Below are 17,934 nucleotides of genomic sequence, written 5' to 3'. Positions count from 1 at the left end.
TGATGCAATTCTCTACCTTGCGGCGCAACGTACCGTAACGTTGACGTTATGGTAACCCTGCTGATGGTACTCGATGGCCGAATGGCGGGCAACGATCTCGAGCGTCGCCGATAGCAGAGCATCCATGAGAATGAGCACGGTGGTGGAGAGACCGTGGAAGGTAAGGGTAGCCAACGCTCCCACCACGTGACTAAGCTCCCGCCGGTTACATATTCCGGTCCGCGTGTCCACCAGTTCCGTTCGTTGCACCGCACGGAATGGCAACAATCGGGAATGGCCTTCCGAGGCGCGTCGGGCATCGATAAGGCGGAACTCTTCCGTTAGATAAAAGTTGCTAAAGTCGATTTTCCAAAGATACTCATTGTGATACCGAACCGAGTAGTAGATGACGCGAAGGAAAATGAACGCAAACACCTTACGCACAAGGTACATGAGCATTCCGAGCGCTTCCATCCTTTCCTCTAACTCGTGGCCCATTTGTTTTGATGCACTTTTGATCGTCCTGGAAGTGGTGAAGGTGTTGAGGGAGCCATTCTCGTTTACCAAGGCCCACTAGGATCAACTTACTGAAAGCCAGGATGGTTCCGTAGGTCAGGCAGTTCATAATCCATTTCAATGTTACTCACTCCTCCAGTGAGCTGCCGCTCGGCCACCTTCAGTAGCCGATAGTTTTCACCGAAATCGTCATCCAGCACGTCCTCCATCTTGCAGACGGTACCAACGCCAAACAGTTCGGCCGAACTGCATGCCAAATCGATCTTCATCGGCCAACAGAGCAGTGCATTGACCACGGGAGGCAGGCTCTCGCTGCACTCATCGTACGACTTCTCGAACGCCCGCTGACACCGTTCAACACCGGTCTCGAGTTGAGCCCGGCAGCGTTCATTCAGCTTGGCCACGTACATGTCCTGATAGTTGGCGGCCGCGAGGACGATCGAACCGTCGCCACCAGGCTGTTCTGTCGAGTGGTTCGTTTCAATTGACCCCTCAACCTCGCGCACCAGGGGCTCTACTACGGAGACAATCTCGGAGAACTCATGCTTCAACTCGGGCAACCGCGAACGACTCTCCAGGAGCGCATTCTGGAATGGTTTCGACATGAGGTCCACACGGGTTAGCGTTAGGTTGAAGGCAAGTTCCGATGAGCATGCCAACACTCGGGCCACTTCCTTCCCGTTCAGCACCATATTGCCAATGGGACCAGCCAGCACCAGCGTGATGGTGAGGGTTTTAAGTACATTTCGTCCCGCTCTACCGAGGAAGCCGGCCAAACAGAGCGTACCGATGCAGCGCACTTGCAGTGAGAAAGCACAGCCCAAACCTGGAATGGTCCGGGGTTCAAAGATCTGCAAACGTCGAGCATATCGTTCTCATGCTTACCGAGCGCCAGGGCTACTGCGAGCCCGCTGTAGAGCTTGATGGTAGCGGGAAGATCCAAATTCACAAGCACTAACCGATGGAACAGAAATCCTAACAAAAACCCATACAGGGTGAGTAGAAGCACGCGTAGCGCGAGATGTTCCCTGGATTTCGCTCCAATTAGTAGCTGATAAGGCACGGGACACAACCTACGGAAGCTGGCCCACAATTCAAGAGGAATCTTCAGCAGATCGTTGAGGTGCAACATTTTTCCCAGAAAATGAGCTCCTGCTTCTTCCTTCCTTGGTTACTTTGATTCTGCTGAACAAACATGACCGTCGCGTTCGGGGTAAACGAGGGGTCTCTGCCTACTTAAATGTTTACACAAGAAATACACTTTACGGTTCACGGTGCTCTGCGAAGACGACTTACTCCGTTGATCGTGGAACCTCTATCTAGGTCTAGGGAGATTCTGGGCAGCATTCTTGGTACATTATTATGATCCGCCCACCTCCACTACGGGACCAGGTGTTAATTCAATCGACGCAATTATCACTCACCTGTGAAGAAGAAGGAATCGAAAGAAAACGAATTAGCGTACTCAGACCGGGAAGCTGGGTGTATGTACAGGTCGTTCAGTTGAACCACTAATGAAGCAAAGATAGTATCGAGATATCCGCACAGCTGTACCATAGCACCACTGTCCAAAGGCTGGCTCGGAGCAGTGGCCCCACTACTACTTCCAACTAGACATCATAGGAATTTAATTGATGGCGAACCTGTGTTCGGTCGAACTCCGTGGCTAGATCTCTACGCGCTAGCAAAACGCGCTCTTCCTTTGCGATAATTGGCCGCCAACGAAAGTAGCGACGCAAGCCATGTTTCTGCGCGTTATCTTCACCAACGCATTCGAACGAATTCATTGGACTAGACGGGTACGGCTGCCCGTGGAGGGGCTGCGCTTGGAACAAGAACATAGCAACTCCAAACCCCACACCGAACAATACACCCCAGCAGAATCAGTGGTGCCCGACTACCGCTGGTGTTGCTGGCGAGGTTCTAATTACAAGATTTTATCGTCTGTAAATAATGAAAACGAAAAGGCATAAGCCGGCCTGGCGCGGTCCTCGACCGAGTACGCACTGTGGCGTGTCCGTTTTGCGGTTGAGAACCTTCGCACCAGAGTGCCTGTTCTGTTCGCGCAGAATAAGATTTTCCCTCGATTCTTGTCCAATTCTTGTGCACTGACTAGCCAGTGATCAATGGCAGGGAGTCGGTGCGGTATATCGCGCACAAACACAGCTCTAATTTAATCCTCTTACCAATGGCCAGCCTTTGTTGGTAGACTAAGCACGACCGATTCTTGAGAAATATGCTTTACCAAACCACACACAGAGACTCATTTCTTCAGAAATTACATGACCTGTCTTTCGCTTCGACAAAGCAATGCTGGCAATCCTTCTAGCACCGTTTATCTACTCGGTGTTACTCTGCTTGTGGCACATCATAAATTTGCACATTTGTGTGGCCATGGCCGGCACAGACGGCAGTGCCGCATATCGCGATGAATTCACACATGTTACGCCCTTGTACCACAGACCAGAGCCTAATAGGAAGGAAGGAGGTAAGCATAGACCGAGAGACAGAACAAAAACGAATGAAAGGATTGTGGCTGAAGATCTGGAAACTTTCCGCTGCTTCGGGGAGTTTCAAGATTTTTTTTCTGCCCATACAGTGGACAAGAATTCGGTTTGTGGTTCGCCTGCAAGGGTGTGCGCGTTATCACCGCGCGAGATACAAAGAGGCGCCCCGTGATCAACAGCACTGGAAGTTTGAATAAGCGGTGCAATGAAGACATTAGGGTGCTGTGTCCTGTCGCAGCCATGATGGATCATGATTACTCGCTGGTGCCGGTGTGCGATTTCACCGTGAGAGAAACAGTGATGCGAGCAATTAGGAAACAGGAGAAGCCACACGATACCACGGCACGATTCTGCAATTAAGTTATTCCTCACATTTGCCTCATTTTCTCGCGTGAAGGGAGTATCCAGTTGAGATCCTTTATGCTGCACATGTATGTGTGTTGCCTACGGACAGTACCGATTAATGCAGGCCAGAAGGGAACACTTTGCTGTCGGCGCACGCTGATCGACATTTATGGTTTGGTTGGTTTGGCTTGGTTTATTGGAGCTGACGGGTGAGCGAGCGAACGTCCACGAGGGGGCCGAGCATGCAAAGATGATTTCGCAGCAAATCGAACCTTGTTGGTCGACCATTTTGCCCAGCCCAGCTCCAAACCTCATCAACCGCACGCGCAGTGGAATGGCGCGAATCAGATGATCACATATTGCTCGCGGTGTGCGCCCGGAGTAGACCACCGCGGATGGGCGGCTAACCATCGGGGCGCACCAGTGCGATCGGTACCCCTGGTCGGCCGGCCGGTTGACCATAATTTTCTGGCCGCAATTTGTACCTCGCACGAACGAACACAGTGTTCAATTGAGCCCTTACCAAAAGCCAACCATAACCAGCATCCAATCCAGGGCTATCGGAGGCCACTCTACATCTCGTCTCCTCCTCCTTGCTTGGCACCCTCGAATCCGTGTTCGGCGTGTGTGACCCGCGTGACTTTGCATCCATAAAATGGCACACATTGGTGGTGGAGGAGGATAAGAAGGAGAAGCTGGTGAGCGGACACACTAATCGGGATCACCAAGTGGTGGGTAGAGGTGACCGATCGTACACACCGGCCCCGGGGGGGGGAGCGAATTTATTGAATTTCCCCGAGGTTCGGCCACGGCGAACTAAAGCCACTCGGTCCCAGTACAGGCGTGTGGTGTGTTTGTGTTAGAATGGCCAGCAATTCAGACGGAATCGATGCCTAAAGGTACACCGCTTTAGGGGTTAAACATCGGCATGTTTCTCATCTAATGTGCACCGTGTGTGCATATGATGCGTCGATCGGTAACCAGGCCACGAACCCGGGGGCCATCGTCGTGAACCGCTCCGCTTCGCTGACCCGGTGCGAGGAACTTCTTCAGAAGCACCTCCCCGCCAGATGATTTGCAACATTGTAGCTTTGCTGCCATTGGCATTGGCGGCGCCCTGTCATCCTCTGCTTCGCGCACTCGGGTCGTTTGTTTTAGCTTCCACGCCTGGAGGCTCAAGCGAAGCTCAAATCGTGCCAATCGATACCACCCGCATGGCAAAACAATCGCAAGCGGAGCGGACATGGCAATAAACATAAATCATAAAACGCAAATTCTTATTTATTGGCCTCCCCCACCGCATCCTGGGGGTCAACTCCAAGATAGATTGTAGTCCAGCCAAATAGAGGGATCCTCTTGTGGGAAGAGGCCACTTTCCGAACTCCCGACCGACTTTCAATTACTGGTAATGTTATACAATTCCAAAGTTTACCGGAGCGCGTCCGGAGTTTAATCTGAAACTACAAAACGTCTCCAAAAAGGCATCATTAGTACTGCAGCGCCGTGTGAGTATCGCAATGAAATGGGACGGGCCACAGGTCGCGGTCGCGAGCAAGTCGATAACGAATTTATTAGCATTTAATTGTACTCAAAAAACGGATACATTCTCCAGGCAGGCGCAGCAGCAAGTAGCAGAGCACGAGAACAAATATACCGGGCTGCGTATCACTTTCCTTTCCCATTTTTCTCGCGACTCCAGTGAGGAAGCTCCCGCTGGAAAGTGGCTCCCAGGCCGAGGCCATCGAGTGGCACCGGAGGAGCAAGTATCTCACGAACTAGTTACTGAGCTGAACGTGACCAACGGCCAACTGGCGACGTGTCACCTGGTTCAACAAAACTATCCCAGATCCCGCACCGCAGTAAGACCAGTACCGGAGACCGTATTGGTGTGGTGGCCCTTGGCGTAGCGATGCGAAACAGACAACATTATGAATTAAACATACACAAGAGACACGAAGAAGGACGGAGCGATCGCACGGGGCTCGATCGAAATCGATCGATTTAATTGCGTTCCAATCCGGTGCTTGGCTGCTGTGCACCATAAAGGGCTGGTGGCTGATGTGTGTCCCATGGCTATTACTCAATTTTGTTGCCATTGTTCCTTAAGCCGGATGTCGGGGCAGCTGGTTTCACAGCAAATTACATCGCGAATATCCTCCCCCCGGGGGGATGGATACCATTCGCAGGAGGAGGAAACGCGGTGCAGCTACACGTCCCTGGAGGTGATATTGTAAAAACATAAAATCACCTTATCAGCAGCACGTGTTATGCCAGCTTTGTATCTGTGAGGAAAGCATCAAATAAAAGTGTTACACAAGCTCGGCTGCAAAACTCTGCAGCGTATGAGGCCATACATGTGCTGTCGATCGTGTTTTGTGAAGTGAAGTGTTTTTTATTGGGTACGAGGATTGTTGCCAAACTTGCCAAAAGTGGATTTTGTTGTTTTGAATTTGCAAACAGATTGGAAACCCATTCCGATCACTTTACCGTTAGATGTGTCTAATTTCCATTATTTATTACGCTTCTTTATGCTTTTATGGAACTAAGCGTTTCAACTATTCAAGCCACAGGTTTAAGGCGAAAGATTTGAGTAAAATGATTCGTTTCCATTAAGATTTCGGAAAAAGCTTATCAGATTGTCATCACAAATGTAAATCTCTATAATACGCGTGGTACATAAAATGCACCAAATAAGAACGAAACAGCACACTAAATCATATTAAATTATAATAAACCAATGATTAATATCATGGAACTTTGTTAAAACATTGAAGCAATTTAACGGGATGAATCGCAATCGTAACGTTGTTTCACATGGAACGCCTTCTTTACCCCCCTCGCTCGGTTTCGTTTGATTGCGATAAGGCGAATGTCTCACAATCAGATACTCGGGGGCATTGCGTTGACTCCGATTGTGGGATAGCAAAGCAGCACCGGGCTTGGTTGGTGACATCGGCGGTCGGTGCGCACAAACACTCACCTGACCGACCGGTGGGGTCCACAAGGGAAACATCTCCACCTCTCTTGGGAACCAGAAGACGCACGCAGACGGTGTCGCAGCGGCCTTCTATGTGCGCTGCTCACACACCACAGCATCGAGCGTCGAGCGCACTTACAAAATGATGATCATCCAAGCCATCTGTCAACTAACAACCGACGAATCGCCTTACGCCGCCACGCTGCAAGCGAACAGATGGTGGCCGGCCAATGCGATGCGGTTGCCATGGCCGACGAGGCACACCGCACCCGCCCGGTGTGCACCGCTGCTGGATGGATGTCTTTCTTCATTAATTCATCTCATTAACTTGTTTGTTATCACATGCCATCATCAGAATGGCAGGTTGATGCCTGCCGATGATCGTTATGCGCCTTACGTTTGTGATCGATTTTTTTTCGAAAGGAGAAGAAAGGACCAACATCCAATCTTCCCGTTTTTTTCGCCGACTAATTGCCATTGCACTGCTCAACTCGGTGCTCGGTGGTTGCGTCAGGGATCCAAGAACAACGACCGCGCGATCCGCATTCTGTCTCACGAAAGTCGTGCCTGGATCGAGCGACTGGATACCGGCGCGTGTGTCCCGGTCATGCATCGATAAGTAGGTGAAAGGATACTGTTTCGCACCGTACAGCCCGTACGCCATTGTTTACGGGATTTGTGCAGGGCGGTGCAGGCTGGCCGGGGGTTACATTACATCATCCCAGATTTAAACCTCCCCTTCCAGAAGGGGTGTAGCAACATGAGCGAGCGAGGTCGAACCTAGTGACCCAAATACCACCCAGAAATTAACGTTTCACCGATAAAGCAGCACCGGTGGCCACCATTAGTGCACGACGGTGAAGCACAGTCTTCGGTGGTGTTCATAAAATGGCTTGCAATGGGTGCTGGGATGCTGTGTAATTAATTCATTCTTTTCCCATAAAGCATCCACCGTTCCAACGGAGAGGCCTAGCGCTGGCATTGCCAAGGCAACGAGAAGACAACGACGACGACGATTGGGTTGTGTTTTTGGTTGGCTCCCGGGAGAACGGAGAGCCAAGTCTAATTGGAAACAATAGAGACACTGCAACCGCGGTTGATGTTGTCACAGTCTCCTGCCCGTGCCCTTCTGGTCTTGACCAATGATTAAATGCTTCGGCAGCAGGAAACGGTGTGGTGTTTTCCTTTTGGGTTTTAATATCTACCATTGACGCTGGTGTCACCGAGCTCGGGTGCTGGCTAGTGCTTAGTAAAACATGAACACCATTTTGATCAGCCACCGGCGTGGAGGCCAACAGCATCTTTCAACAGGAAAAAGGGCCATGGGCCATCAAACTCATCTCATCTGCCCTGTGAGGTTTCGAGGCTCATTACTAGTTGTTGGGAGGGGATTCGACTAATTCAACACTACAGAGAAGCGCTGCAACTGAGTGTCCCCCTTTGGCATGGACATCCGAAGCCGTAATGGAGTTGATGTCATTAAAATTCCCCCGGAGTGCAGTGACAGTGGCCGGTTGATTTGATAAGGAAAACGTGGCACGGTGGTCCTGCTGGTGGTGGTGACCATATGCAAGATCTCGCCAGCTGAAGAGATAACTAATTGAATGAGCTAATGGAAAGTTGGACAAATTGCTGCACGGCAGACTGAAAGCCAAAGGGACGGGATTCAAACGTCGGTGATGATGAGGAGGCAGTACTGACACGTGGGCCACTTGTGGGAATGTTTCGTTGTGACTCTAAAGACCCCACGAGAGGCTAGGAGGAACCTGTTTGGTGCGGCAATTAGATGCTATATTGTTCTTGCTTACTGCCGGACGCTTCGTAATGGCTTCGGCAGTAGAGAATGTTTTAATTATTGCCTTTCAACGTACCCGTTTCAAGGTGTTAGGGGGCTGGGCTTCCATGTTCGTTGTACTTATCAAGACTCATCACTGTGCCTTTCAAGACAACTAACCTCCCCCTGGAGGACTTTATTACTGACGTCCGTCACTAATCATCGATCGATCTTTGTTTGGCGGTCCGGAGGATGCAGCTAGCAAACCCGGTGAACCGGTTGGACGTTGCTTCCGCCATTTAGAACCATTTCTAACGCACCTCGCTGATCTCGCGCTGCTACCGGAACGCCAGGGGTCAGGTCTAATAAAACAATAACCAACTCCGATGGAGGAAGTGAAGTTCACGTTCACGAATCTGCCGGTGCCTCCGTTCTGGCGAACATACACCGGATGGTGCTCATTAGAACGCGCCACTGCCAATGAAAGCGGCATGAAGCGAGCGGCGGAACAGGTGGCAGCAGAACGAACCGCACGCTGGCTATAGAACCGGGGCCGCTCGATTCCCCGGGTGATTCGATTGACTGTTTAATCGGTCCTCATTAGCACCATGCAGCAGCAACCACCACCACCATCCTCGTCGTCATCGTCGTTGGAGGAAGACGAATCCGATTATGTGGTTCACTTTCGCCATCTGACGGACAACGCTCTCGCTTTCCTGCGCAGCGTCGTAACGGGATGCCGGGATGCCGGTTCACGCCGGTTGACCATGGACGTCCGGCGTCATGTTATTAAATTACACCAGGGCGAGGAAATTAGGAACTCCGAGAACATCCGATATGATTGCGAGCTGCCGGGGAATCGAACGGAAGAAGCTGCTGCTGCCCAAAAACCCCCAACGCTACGGGGTTTTGGGATGCAATAATGGCTTTCCCTGGCTTGTGCGCTTGTGATTGTGGTTCCTTCTCAAGAGCAAACGAACGGACGACCAAGAATCGGTTCTATGTTTTCGATTTTACTGTTAGCTATCGAGCGCCCGCTTGATCGAGTGATTGATCGTTGTTTTGATTTCCCTCCCCACACGAGCAGCAATGAAGCAGAGCAATTATCCTGTTATTCTGGCCACTGGCCACTTGACTGTTGGTTGACTGTTTGCTGGACTGCGGTTCTAGGAACAGGGAGCTCGGGTAGCGGGTTAGTCAAGGTGTTCATTAATCTTTTAACGATTTAAGATTATTTTCTGTTGCCTGATTGATGCCAATGGCTCGTTTCGAACCGCGGGGCCGAATAATGAAAAGCACGCTAAATCGAACTCGATTGTTATGCTCGCTCATAAGAAGTGTTTGGGCGGGGCTGTTTCTCATGGTCATGCGCGTTCTTGGTTGATGGTTTATCCTCTCGATACACCCAAAAAAAAAATCTAATTTGTTCCCACCAATCCCAGTGCATGATGTACGGGAACTATGCTTGTTCGTAGCTGCAGCAACGAATCGAACCTTCTAAATCATTTCAAACAGTAATGCTTTGTGGCTATTGGATTGATTTCCAACTTTGCCACATTCTAAACACACTCTTCAGAGATCAGATGAAATGAGCGACCCATAAACCACTAGATCGGACCAAAGAAACTCTGGAGATGGCCACCAATTGAGCTTCTGCGGTGAGCGAATAAACGGGTCATGTAACCACACGCCAATTCCTCGGAATTCGCTTCGTTGCCCCGGCTGACTCCAGAGTCCGGAGCAAACCGGTCGTCGACGACGAGTACGACGATTTGCTAATGTGTAGTCGCACACAGCATGTAGAACGCGGGCTACGTGGCCTCCAGGCCCGGTTTGAAGAACCTGGAAACCTGATTCATGCACCCCGCCGGACCGGTCAGTGGCTAAGACGACAAGTAGCTGACGAAAGGCTGCCTGTCTGCCCTGCAAGCGGCCAGACCATATCTATTCGCTGACCTGGCTCCACTCATACGCTCATACTAATGTAGTAATGATGTTGCCAGAATTGGGCATGGGGAGCGAGCCATCAAGCGTGATATCTTAATTTCGGCTTGCTGGCTCTTCATTCCATTCATTTCAGAATAAGGCAGTGATCTTGCTTCTTTCGTTGCCAGTGTGTGTCGGTGTGTCTCTGCCTTAAAATGTGATAAAGATCGCCGGAAAAAGCAGCATGCTGGTGAGAGAGAGAGAGAGAGAGAGAGAGAGAGAGAGAGACACTTTGCTTTGCTCTGCTTTAGGTGTAATTAACATCTCTCACTTTCCGAAATGGTGGTGCGACGACGAAATGAAGCACTCGAAGTGTGAAACATCTTTACATCTGGTTCCATCCAGCAGCGAACGGTAGCAGCAGCACCATACTACTTTGCATATCTCGGCTAAAAGCATCCCAACACCCCTGTGCCCACGAGCGTCCATCAAGTGCCGTTCCTACTTTGATGCGCGAACCTTTTTGGACAAACCGTTGGTGAGCAAATGAATGAAGATGTTCAAATTTAATGCTTCCTGCCTTTGCGATCAAGTTGGCCAATTTCAAATTCGAGCGAACGCGAGCGCGGCTGACAATTTCGGCACCACGCACACCGGCGGCACAAGGAACAAGAAAACTTGCTGCTTTCCTTACTACAACAACTGCTTCGGAGGGCGCTATTCCGCCCCAAAAAATGTGTGCCACCATTGCAAAAGCGTAAACAGAAAATCAGGCGCCTTACCTTCTCTCTCTCTACGATTTTCGGCCTGGAATCAAAACACACATTTTCCATTTCCGAGCCACCGAGCGTTTCCATGGTCAGGCCCAGGCCGCGCCAATTTCTCGCAGCCTCCTATCAAGCGAAAAGCGTGGCTTGCTTCGTGTTCACTCGCGCCGGACTGGTTTAAATTTTCCGCAGCTTTTCCACCGGTCGGCCGGTAGTGAGGTCCGGGGAGTTCCCTTTCCCCATGGCCACGGCACAACGCTTGGAAAAAAGTGCCGAAAATCTAGTGCCGAAACGGTGGCGCTTTAATTGAATCAAAATTATAGAGCAGCCAGCCGGCAGCCGAAGGGGCAGCCGAAAACTGCGCCGACGCGTCAGTGGCGGTGGAGCTGGGAGCTATTTGGAGCACTTTACGGTTTCATCGGGCTTGTGAAATGAATTTTCACACCGCATTTTAGATTTTATTTTAACATCCACGGCCACGGTCAGGGCTGCCGCGTATGAATGCCGCGGTTCCGAATTGGAACCAGGTTGGTGGTGGTTGCAGTGGAAGCTGGTGATGCGTTTGCTGCTGGTCCCGGAGTGAGCTGGCTGTGATAATGACACTGCGAGCGTCGGTACATTGGCCATGATTTGGTTTAATGACGATGATTGTGATAATGATCGCCGTTTGAAGGAAAGATTAGAGCGCTTTTTTTTTAATTCGGGAGCATCAGCGTTTAGAATCCCTGCCGTTACGTTGCCAAAGAGTCTTCGTAGAGCCAGATAAGACACGAACAGATAGGAATAGAATAAAATGTGAGAAACATTATGCATCAAGCAAATAGATATCGATTTCGGTTGGTGTAAAAAATGTAAAGAGCGCACGGAAATGAAACCACAATCCATCGATACGGTTAACTGTAATTGATCATGTCTATTCAGAGCATAGCCAAAAAAATCGTTCAAAACGATTCATAAACGTTATCCATTTCCTAGCACCAGGAAACGTTTATCTCACTGTACTACGCCCTGAATTGCAGAGCCAAATATCATCCTCTAAGGCTATCGTTTACCATCATTTTTTCTGTCCTCAAAGCCCCTCATTTCGCTCTTCGAACTTCCTCGTTTTTTTTTGTATCAACAACAAGTCGGATACAGTTTTTGTGCCACCACCCGTTGCCCTGGTGTTTTTTGTATGCTGCGGTTGCAGCTGCTTGGCGCTACGGAATGCTGCATTCCATTAAACACCGCCACAGATCGCTGGCCGTTGGGCTACGATATTCGGATGCTGGCGTGGTGGTAAAGCAAACATTTATTAATTAGAGCGTCTTTCCCTTCCCCCGGAAGGGATGTAGCGGCGCCAGGGTAAGCGATCCAGTTTAGATCCATTCGCGTATTTGTGCAAATAGCACCTGGAACCGGAGGAATTTGGCGAAGGTAGCAAAGTCTGCGATCATCGCTCTTCCGTCTATCCGTTCCAATGAAATACTACTCCTTTTTGGCAAACTCTAGCAGGCGAGTTTGCATTACGCTACATAGTTGCATAAGCCCACGACGTGATGCAATTAGACGATGAGGGCTGGTGGTGAAGTGCTTTCTGATCTCTTGAAAGGCAGCACAATTTGAAAGCAAATGCGCTGCATGTAAAAACCACTTGACACAAACCATTTGACCGTTCCGTGTTCCCCCCCAATCCCGATTCCCCCTAGGGTTTTATTGAGTTGAGTAAACATGTACAGGGCGTTTAGGTTCGCCTGGCTAACGGTAAGCCGTTTAATTAGAGAAGCAATCGAATGCTGCCCCGCTTGATACCGCCGGTAGCAGCGGAAACTGGATCACAGATCGGACGATCGCAGAACATTCTGTCAGATGCTCGATTCATTGCGACGCAAATAAGTTGAGCTGCTTGCTTGCCGTCATCCCCGGGCATTCGCCAACGCCAACGCGCCCGTCGTGCATTCGATCGAGTAGAACTCGTTCCACAACCTGCCACGCGTTGGATCCCCGTTCCTGCCGCGTGCTGAAGGGATGCGAAGTGTGCGATGAACGTTGTACAAAACATTGTAGGAACATCCGTGAAGGCCCTAGCTCCTACTCCAATCCAATGTACCATTGGTCGGTGCATCGTACGTGTTGTTGGCATTAATTTATTTGCAACACGGCCAGCCAGCCAGCCAGCCAGCCAGAGCAACATTCCGGGCAGAACGAGGGAGAAAATCAAAATGTTAAACAAATATCCGATCGCCACTTGGCCACGATAGCGTATGGTCACGTCTCCATTCGAAGAGCCACGGTTTACGATACAATCGCATCGCGGATGAAGATGGCAAATCCCCGACGATTTATGGTCGGCAATTTTGTCCTTTATTTATTTTGTCAATTTGCTAGTTCTTGTCGCTATGGGGGCAACTGGAGTGTGGCACTGGCTGGTAATGCGGTGCCTGGTGAATGTAAATCGACAAAATGCGGCAAACGGCACCAAGAACGCAGCGCAGAGAAAGAAGAAATACTAGCAAGGAGGTTCTAGCGAATGGTGGGGCCCGTTGATCGTGGGTTTGTGGATTGATTTGGCCTGCCTGGAATAGTAATTTCCACATTCCAGACACCCCACCGCCGATAGGCTGTCAATTTGATCGCCATAGCGCAACGGCACGGCGGAAAGCGCAGATTGGTCAGAACGCCTTGGCTCGTCACGCAGAATGTCAAATGGCTCGGCTGTACGGCGCACCAGCCACTGAGCTATTCTTGGAGCACGTTTAGCGCTCAAAATGGCACGGCTCCTGCTGCGACCCTCACGAGCGGATGATCGACATACTCGAATGGATTGATTGCCGGGTCGGTAGCCTTTAAAGCGGCCAAAAGTGGCTGAATGCCGGGCAGAACAGGTCTCTCATCAATGTTCAAAGTGAGGTTGTGTTCCTTGAGCTTTTGAAGAACCGGCGAGACGATTCGATCCGCCGTTAAACGTGCGCCGATCGTGTTATGCACTGTGCACTCTGCACTTTCAACACCACGGCGGGAAATCGACCGTTAAGAACGTGCAAATGACGCCGAAGCTTCCTTCACAAAAGTAGTGTACAGCTTGGCGGTTCTTTGTGTTGTTCTGTCGAGAACGCCAGCAAATTGGTTAGATTATAGAATGATCGTGCAGTTATCTCTCCCTCTCTCGTCTTTCGTCCATCAACGCTCCATTCAACGCCCTTTCTTATCACGCCGATCATAATGGGTCGACGGTATTGGAGGTAATTTACACTTTCGTTCAGACAAATTGCTGATCTGTGCAGCACCAGAAGACTCTATCGCACTTGGTTCGGATCGGTAAGGATCGTGCACCGTTGTGAGGCGTGCTGACAGTCGATAGGCGATAAATCGTAATGATCATGAGGCGTGGAGCCTCATCGCCAGTATGGCTCAGCATGATGTTGATCATAATCGCACTATGCCTTAGAACAAAAACATCAGAACATCGCGAGGATTCGCACGCAAAAGTGATTTCAAGTGAGGCAGATCGAAAGGTAAGGAACAAGATACTTTAAAGCTGCAGCGTAGCAACGCTATCGACACAGACAGCTGATCCGTTCTTTTCTTTTTCGCTTCGAATTGACACCTTGCTGCGCAGGGCGATGCATGCCGCAATGTGCTTCTCATGGCCATTATCGGTAACACCGCTTGAGATTCCCATTCGCTCCGTCGGTTCGCTCGGAGAGCGAACCTTTTTATCAGATTCACAGCAAACGCTAGCCATGGCCCGTAAGGTTCCGTTGATGATCGCATGATCTCTCAAGCCAATCATGCAGCGACCACGAGGCGCCCGCGATGGTAGGTCGTTGATTCCCATGAGTTGGCGGATTCGACGGATTGATTTACCCAGCCCAGGGATTTCGCGCGCGAGGTCCGATATTATGCAAAGCTTGCTGCAGTGGATAGTGCATAACCGCCACAATGGTAGCCTCTTTTGCGCCCTCTCTAACCTGAGAATTGTTTCGCAACAATGGCCTGGCCGGGAGTAACGCCACAGTCCATAAAGAAGTGAAGTGCAATAGTTGGGAAAAGTTTTAAAAATTAGTGCTATAACATTTCATAAGTGAATACTAAACTATTGTAAAAGTTTTGTAAAGTGCTTACTATTTTCCATTTCACTTGAACGAATTATTTTCACAAAAGTTCTAATGCTAATCGATTGGGCGTAATTGTATTTGTAAAGAAAATAGAACAACAGACCCAATTTATTCTATTTGTAAAATCCTGATATCATTAAACGAAGCTAATAATCAACGTCTGAAGCTCTTTAGTAATCGGTAAATTGGTTGAATGAATAAATAATAATCATCATATAGGAACAACAACTTCCTAGTGACCTCTAGGCCTTCAAAGAAGAACAAAAGCACAAAGAGAACAGTGTCAAGATAGTTATATTGTTAATAGTTATTATTATTGCATTAGTGCAACTTAATAAATATAAATCGATGCAGTGTAAGCATGAAAAAAAGGTAATTCCACCTGAAACTGGACACGTTTGCGTATAAGGAGCTGTCGCCACGGTAGACTGGTTCCGTGGTTTCCTGGCCAGCGCTTGTCCACATCCCAGACTATCGTCACCTACCAGCAGCAGCACCAGGCGCACTAGCTGGCCACCAACATGGTGACACCGCGGACAACTAGCGCTCTCGGCTCGTACGTTGGTGGTTCACTCCCACGGACACCACACATTCAGCCACAATGCAAACCAACATTCCAAAGCATTCCATCGCAGAATGGACGAGGGCGGGGACGAAGAGTTGAAAAGGAATTGCTTCTGACAGGCCCACGTTGTCGGCACGTCGCCCGCCGATTCTGGAATGGCCAGGCCAGGGTGTGTTGACTCCTGCACCTACCAGCGCCCCCACCGTTCCCTTCTGCTGCATGCATGGATGGCTGTCAGTATTGTTTGCCTATCCAAGCGGTTAATGGAGAAGGATGTTCCTCGCAGTAAATCCTCCGCTCCAACCATAAACCGTAGAAGGAGGTGGGTGGCAAGGTCATAGCAAATGCATACTGCTTGAAGCACTGTCAAGGTTCATAATGTCCGAGGTCCGAGTGTTCAGTCCATTTCAATACGATGCAATACGGTATTCGGTGTAAGAATCTTGTGGTGTTGCTAATGGTGACAAGCAGACACTTCAAGCTTGGGGATCAAATGGTGGTTATCTTGCTAGCTTCATAACGGAGTTGGATTAGACAAATGTCGCTGAATGTCGTGACTCATTTCATTGTGTGTTGGCAAGAGACAAAGTAAGAGCGACCGCAGCGACTCGTGGAGGAGGGGTGATCAATCCAACCCAACCACCCACCCCGCCGGGGCCTCATCATTAGCACGTAGGCGTAGTTCACAGTTCCACAGTGCGGTGAAGACAAACTAATCACCTCGCTCGACACCGTCGGTCATGGCCCCGCGAAAGGCGATGGCAAATTGTCGATCCCGCCAACCCCAGAGCCACGTTGTTCGTCTGGCGATAGCGAGGGAACGCGTTCGTTGGGGCGCCTGTGCACGGGAATGGAGAAAGTTTTGCGCCACGGCCATGTGGCACGCCAGCAAAAAGACATCCGCAACGCGGGGTGGGAGAGACGATGTATGAGAAGATCGCCGGGGGGTAATAATATGCAACAAGCGCCAGGCATACCATACGGGAATTCTTCCAAAGGTAGCCCAGCGTCTTGTTGTCCCTTTGCGTGGCCTCTTCCATCGCTTCACCACGGCTGGAACTCATGTGGCATCGGCATCGCATCGCGTCAAAGATAATTGGTCTCTCCAGGTTCAGTCCGAATGAGTCAGCGTGACGCGTGCAGCCTTCCTCTTCCTCTCTCTCCATCTCATGTCCTATTAATGATCGGCACGGTCAGGGATAATCCTACCCTGGCGGTCAAATAACAAACGATCGTAGCGTCTTAGCATTATTTTCGATGGAGTGTGCTTCATAGCAGCTCAAGAGAGAGGAAAAGAGTTTGAAGCACACGTACCACAGGAAACCATCGTGATCGGATTAGTGATCGGGGAGTGAGGGGCTTGATCCGAGGGCTCTAGTGAAAGTATTGGGTTAAGCAGGGTAGCTCGTTTCTAGCGCCAAACGGGCAAGCGAAAGTGACTTATTGAAACACCGCTTAAGGGGGCTTCCGAAGCTCAGGTTATTACACTGGGCTACGGTCAGTTCTTTGGCAAATATTTCTTGTCCACGGTAGGAAGAATAGAACATCATAACAAGATAAAGAAAACCCCCGATTCGCTAGAGAAAACTCGTCCAACAGAACGCTGAACTGCCCACCCAGCGATACGATACAAAAGACTTCAACGCCGCTGAGAAAGCGACGAACCCCCAGCATCTCGCGAGCGAGCGAGCGAGTTTGTCGTGGTGTTTCAGTTATTGTGCAGAGTTTCACAAAGGGGTGTCGTCGTAAATCTACTCACTGCGCCTGCCCACCGGTGTCCAGTGGCCAGTCCATCCCGTCTGGCCGTCCGGCTGAGACGGAAGTAAGCGAAAGTAATCGCGGCACCCCTCCCGCAGAGCAAGGAAGTTGTCAGGTTGTGATGAAGTGGACGTGCTCATGGAAGTAATGAATTGCCATCCTGACCGTTCCGTACCATCGTCTGTTTTTTGCCCAGCCTAGATCGTTTGTGTGACACGTCGTGTTTCCGGTGCAGCGCAGTTCGTGAGAAAGAGAAAAATGAACGAACGAACGAACGAAATTCGATCGCTCACATCACAGAATGTGGAACCGGAAGCCGAACCACATGATGGGGTTGCTTTTGGTCAAAGGTAAATTACGGAAAAAAACAACGGAAAAAATTAATCACAATGTAACCAAGGCATCAGCTTGCCCAGAAGATGATCCGATAGGTAGATCACATCACACCGGAACACTTGGATATGGTGTAGCGCGACGGAAAAGATCATCAGATGATTGGCGAGAGGAAGGATCATTATTAGCAAAACACACGGAGCCAGACTACGTGACAGGCCCCGTGATCCGAGAGCTCCATGATCGTCAACCGCACTGCAGAACACACAGAACCATAATTACGGTGGCCACAATGGTGACCGTGGAGGGCGGCAACGAACAAGTGTTTTCCCATGCCCGGAGCACACGAGACGACGCGAGAGAATTTCGCTTTTACTTGCCTGCCGGGGC

The 17,934-nt window shown here is 50.1% G+C and overlaps 2 protein-coding genes across 3 annotated transcripts in view; both read right to left on the bottom strand.

Annotated features, from left to right (window-relative positions):
• The window catches only part of LOC126577516 (uncharacterized), a 44,947-nt gene that overhangs the window by 23,314 nt on the left and 3,699 nt on the right, over positions 1 to 17,934 (bottom strand). The gene's annotated exons all lie outside the window — the stretch shown is intronic.
• On the bottom strand, positions 13 to 1,374 carry LOC126577517 (protein sneaky). Its single transcript, XM_050239192.1, is given in 3 exon segments — positions 13 to 502; positions 568 to 1,352; positions 1,354 to 1,374. Coding segments are annotated over 3 exon segments (1,296 nt in total).

The sequence above is a fragment of the Anopheles aquasalis genome, chromosome 3 (genome assembly GCF_943734665.1).
Source record: "Anopheles aquasalis chromosome 3, idAnoAquaMG_Q_19, whole genome shotgun sequence".
Taxonomy (NCBI): domain Eukaryota; kingdom Metazoa; phylum Arthropoda; class Insecta; order Diptera; family Culicidae; genus Anopheles; species Anopheles aquasalis.
Note: the sequence above shows the minus strand (reverse complement) of the source record. Positions and strands in the feature narration are given on the sequence as shown.